At 43.6% G+C, this 5,512-nt stretch overlaps 1 protein-coding gene across 1 annotated transcript in view; it reads left to right on the top strand.

The window, feature by feature from the left end:
* Positions 1-5,512, top strand: part of TRIM42 (tripartite motif containing 42) — a 28,738-nt gene that overhangs the window by 1,182 nt on the left and 22,044 nt on the right. The window contains exon 2 of the mRNA XM_007947518.2: positions 3,865-4,565. Within this exon, the coding sequence (XP_007945709.1) occupies positions 3,865-4,565 (701 nt within the window). The remainder of the gene's footprint in view (positions 1-3,864; positions 4,566-5,512) is intronic.

Here is a 5,512-nt window from a genome sequence, read left to right on the forward strand (position 1 = left end):
ATAGGTATATACTTATATACGTATTGATATATACTTATCTACGTATATACGTGTACATACACATATATGTGTGTATATATATGTATATATGTGTGGACAGAAAAAAAAAAACACACCTACTGCCATTGAGTCAATTCAACTCACAGCAACCCCTCCTTGGGTTTCCGAGGCAGTCTTCTGGTTAGCAGTAAAATGCCTTAGGCCATACATATATATACATACATACAGATATGTGTACACACACATACACACACACACACACTTTTCCCAAATCTATCTAGGAATCTACCCCCATCCCTGGTAACCAACAAAGTTCCTTTTCATGTATAAACCTTTCCTTGACTTTTTACAATAGTTAGAGTTCACATTCTTAACTTTAAAAGAACTGCTACAGAATGGAGAGAATGATACCTGCCATGATAAGATAGGTGCGAGGGTATACTTTGTAATCTGTTACGTGATATAGAAATATAAATTGCTCTTTTCCTTCCTCCTCTGGACTCTGATAAGTAATGACTTCTACGGGCCACTTTTGACCCCTACAGCCTATTTAGGTACCTTGGTACCTGTGATGCCTGCCAGCCTTGTCTTGTTTCCCAATTAAGATCTCAATTATCCATGAGGCATTAACCCTCCATGCCAGGCATTCCATATCTTCTTCCTGCCCAAACCAGTCTTTCTGTATCACAGGTGAGGAGAGTACAGAATAGTAAGGACAGACTACTAAGAGGAGAATAAATCAAAGCTCATCCCTATAAGGTAGCAGGACTTGGCGAGGCAGGACTGAAGGCTTTCAAGGCTGGAAAAGCACTTATGTGAGCAAAGGTTTAGTGAATTCAGGGTTAAACGAGTATGATTCATCTCACAACTATGCACTTAAAAGATTCTTAATGAATGTTACCTTTTACCCATGGACCTCTTACTGGTGTTTGCATGAATACAAGGATTCTGTATACAAGTCAGGAAGTTTTAGGACATGGAAAACAGTGTCCATAATCCCCTCTCCTGTTAAGTCCACTGATTTCTACTTATCAGCAACAAACAGTTTCTGAGCCCATTTCAACGGAGGTGGGATAAGATTGACAGGCAATTCTGGGAAATAACCCTGGCCAATGGCTTCCAAAATTTCTATGCATTAGAATCACCCAGTGACAGGGACATATAAGGAAATGAAGGCAAAGCAGAAGAGTCACAGTGTCAAGATCAAAACATAATCCTTACCAATAAATACCAACAGAGATGAAGGGTTAGGCACAGCCACAAAGTGGATTTACCCCTCCATTCCCATAGCTCATTCATTTCTTTTCATACACTGCTTTTGCCCAGGTTGTAGCTTCTTAGAATATACACATGAATTTTATAAATATACTTCTATTTCACTCCTAGATCTTACAATTAATAAATATATGAAAATAGCCTCAGACACATGGCATAACTTAAGTAGACAAAGACTTTTTTTAAATTGTGATTCGGGTGAAAATTTACAGAGCAAATTCACTTTCCACACAGCAGTTCACAAACACTTTGTCTTATGACATTGACTACAATTTAAGTCAATGCAATAGCTCCCCTCCCACTTCCTTCCCATAGTTACCTCTTCCCTGTGTCATCCCTCTGTGCAGTCCTGCACCCCGAGCTGTCTCCCTGTGCATAAACAGACCTTCTTTCTCCCATGATTTTCTCTCCAAGAAGTGTATCTACCTAAGGTAAATGTTCAATTCATATGCCTGTCTATTGTTTGGCTGGAGACCATGGGTGTGGATTCAACTCCAGACCTGAAGGCAGCTAGGGGCCATAGTCTCAGGGGTTCCACCAGGCTCTATCGGACCAGCAAACCTGGTTCCCCCTCCCTTTTTTTTTTCTCCAAATGATTTTGAATTTTGTTCCACATTGTGCTCCCACTCTCTCCGGGATCTCCTACATAGATCTCCCTCTCCAAGTGGTTGACAATGGTAGCCAGGCACCATCTAGTTCTGGTCTCATAGTTGTATAGGCTGCATGGTACACTAGTCGCTAGGACTAATTGTTTCCATGAATCTTTGGTTTTCTTCTTTCTTCTTTGCTCTGGACGAGGAGAGACCCATCGTTGCACCTAGATGGATGCTTGCAAGCTTTTAAGATCTCAGTCACCACTCGTCCAAGTAGGAGGTGGTACAATGTTTTGTGTAGCATGTTATGCCAATTGAGCTTAACATCCCCTGTGACTATGGTCCCGAGCTCACCGGTTCAACTACTTGGTCCCTCTGGGCAGCTGGCTGTAACCAAGAAGTGACTACAACCTTGTCCCTTGTCAACTACCATACACCTGGGAATTCCTACAGATCATACAAATACACTTATAGGACAATTGTCTGCCAACCCTATACATGGTCTTGGGTACACTCCCTGCTTCATAGACATACCTAATAGTTCAGCCTGTCCACACATCTATCCATCCATATACCCATGTTTGCCTTCACTGACAATGCAGTACTGTATATGCAAAAGGGTTCATCTTTGTTGTCTGTACCTCCCATGTACCTCTCTATTAGACAATGACTCTTGACACACCCACAAAATACCAGCACACACTTTCTATGGACTTAACCATTATGTTCCTATGGATATTAGATAGCTAGTAGAAGAGGGAAGTAATTATAATGGCAATACTTATTGAACTGTATACCAGCAGTGAAGCACTTACATGCATTATCTTACTTAGATTTTGTAAAAATCTCATGAAGGAAGTATTATTGTAAGCCTTGATTTATAGACCAGGAAACTGAGGGTGAGAGATGTCAAGAAATTTATCTGAAAGGTACAACTCTAAACTGGCACATCTCAACACAGGCAATTTTCCCCTTAGAGTCCAGACTCTGAACTGTTACCTACTGGTCTGGTGATCAGATTACACAGGTTATGGGCTGGCTCAGCTATTGACCTCCTGATGTCCTGTGAAAGCCCCTTTACCTACCAAACTCCGTAAAGTATATACATCCTATATACAGTAAGAATCTCAATACTCTCCAGACAAAATCTGCCAACATACATGTAGTTGGACAAAACTGGATTTACTGACTCATTGCACCAAGTGAGAGCATACACCAAGCGGAACTGTGAGGTACCTCTATAAGAGGACATCAATAAGTTAGAGGTTTTGGGCTCATTATAGGTGGGAAAGCGGGGGTAAGTCTCTTATTGAATATATTAATAAGCCTTACCTAGAAGGTGGGAAGAACTCAGTGAGCCTAAATCTGCAGCTGGGAAAGAAGCAGCGGTCACTCCTGTTATCCAGGGTAAGGGATTGTGTGGTTGTGGTCATTTTTGTGGTTTGGACGTTTTTGATTTTGTATGAGTTCAGACATGACTATGGCATGGTCTTGTTTCTTTTGCTCCATCACCATAACAGAGAGGCCTTGTCTGATGTTGGTGTTTGGTGATATCCTTTATGTCTGAAAGAAGAGCACCAAGGTCCAACTGAAAGTGCAGGACAGGTCTGCCTATCAGGGTCTGCTTTTTCTTGCTCAAGAATAACAAGAGAAACAACAGTAGCAGTTTGTATAGCACTCACTGTGTTCCAGGGACTGCTCTAAGTACTTACAGGTATGACTGCATTTCATCTTCTCAAGAAAGGTTATAGCATGGCACTAGATTTGTAATGAGGAGACACACGGGCAGATAGAGGTTAACTAACTTACCTGAGGATACCCAGCTAGCAGGTGATGGAGGCATACTGAGAACCCAAGCACCTGTTCACTGAGTCCATGCAACCTCACCATTACACTGGACTGCTGTTCAGTGACCTCAAAGTCCTTTCAGAGTTCAAAGAATGGGGTGAATTCTTGACCCTGCCTCCTGAAGCCCTGTGTTTGCTTCCATTTTCAGTTCCAAGACCGCCTTGCGCTTTGGGAGCAGTGATTCCCAGATAGAAGACATCACAAAGCAGGTGCCAGGAAACAGCCACCTGGTGGACCATCTCACCTGCCCTATGTGTAACCGGCTGCGCCTGCACTCTTTTATGCTGCCCTGCAACCACTGCCTATGTGAGAAGTGCCTGCGGCAGCTGCAAAAAACTGCCGAGGTCACTGAGAACTTCTTCATTCTTATCTGCCCCGTGTGCAACCGCTCACACTGCATGCCCTACAGTCACAAGATGCATCTGCCTGAGAACTACCTGAGGGGGCGCCTCACAAAGCGGTACATGCAGGAGCACGGCTACCTCAAGTGGCGTTTTGATCGCTCCAGCGGGCCCATCCTCTGCCAGGTCTGCCGCAGCCGGCACATTGCCTACAAGCGCTGCACCACCTGCCGCCTCAACTTGTGCAATGAGTGCCTCAAGACATTCCATTCGGATGTGACCATGCAGGACCACGTCTTTGTAGACACCAGCCCTGAGGACCAGGATGAGAAGATCTGCATCCATCACCCATCCAGCCGCATCATCGAATACTGCCGTGTGGACAACGAGCTGCTCTGCCACTTCTGCAAGACTGCCTTACACAACGGCCACGACACCATCAGCCTCATCGACGCCTGCTCTGAGAGGGCTGCTGCGCTCTTCAGCGCTATTGCCAAATTCAAAGCAGGTCTTGGCTCCCTTCCTGCCCCTACCCCTCCCTGCCCCTCACCCACTGGAATAACATGTAGCCCAGGAACTGATGGGGAAAATGGCGTAGGGCAGTCCATTTAGTGAGAGACTTACCTCCACTTAATGGAACATTCCAAATACTGGAAAGCACTGTGCTGAGCTCAAAGCTGCCTGGAGGTCCATATCTGGCAATAACCTATCTGTGCCTGGGTTTTCTCATCTATAAAATGGGGATAATAGTAGTGGTACCCTCATTGGGTTGTTGAGTATTAAATTAGTATTTTATGCTAAGCATGCATAAAAGTATCAAGCATATAATAAGTGCTCAAAAAATTCCAGCATCTTTGTTATAATCTTCATCAGGGCTCATTTTGCCCATTGAAAATTGAATGGTTTGATCCCTTAGAACACTGAGTTCTATGAGCCAGCCCAATGTGTTTTGTCATTAAAATGGATTTTTTTTTTTCAGTATTTGCCCAAATTGCAGGAGGAAATAATTGAGTCAATGATGGGAATTATCTCAATTTTAAGTTTCCCCCTATAAATTTTTCTCAAATGTTACAAACAGAAGAGTAAGTGAACTGGTAGCAAGTATGTACATTACCAGAAAATTTGGAAATAGCCAATAACATTCTACTCAACAGCTTGTTCTTCCTCTGTGTGCCTGGTCATGGTTGTTTCACACTGCTGTGTTAGTTGCTGTTGAGTTGATTTCAACTCATGTCAACTCCACAGGGCTTTCAAGACCATGACTTTTTGAGACACCTGCATGTGGGTTTGAACCTCCAACCTTTTGACAAGCAGTCAAGTGTTTAACCATTTATGCCACCCAGGGACTCCTGATTTAATGTGAAGGTTGGGCAATCCTACTTCCGTAGTGATACTGCCTCGGAAACCCAAGGAGGGGTCGCTATGAGTCGGGGTCGACTCGACGGCACATAACAA

The sequence above is a fragment of the Orycteropus afer genome, unplaced genomic scaffold (assembly GCF_000298275.1).
Source record: "Orycteropus afer afer isolate SDZICR_OR568_19922 unplaced genomic scaffold, OryAfe1.0 scaffold00188, whole genome shotgun sequence".
NCBI lineage: Eukaryota > Metazoa > Chordata > Mammalia > Tubulidentata > Orycteropodidae > Orycteropus > Orycteropus afer.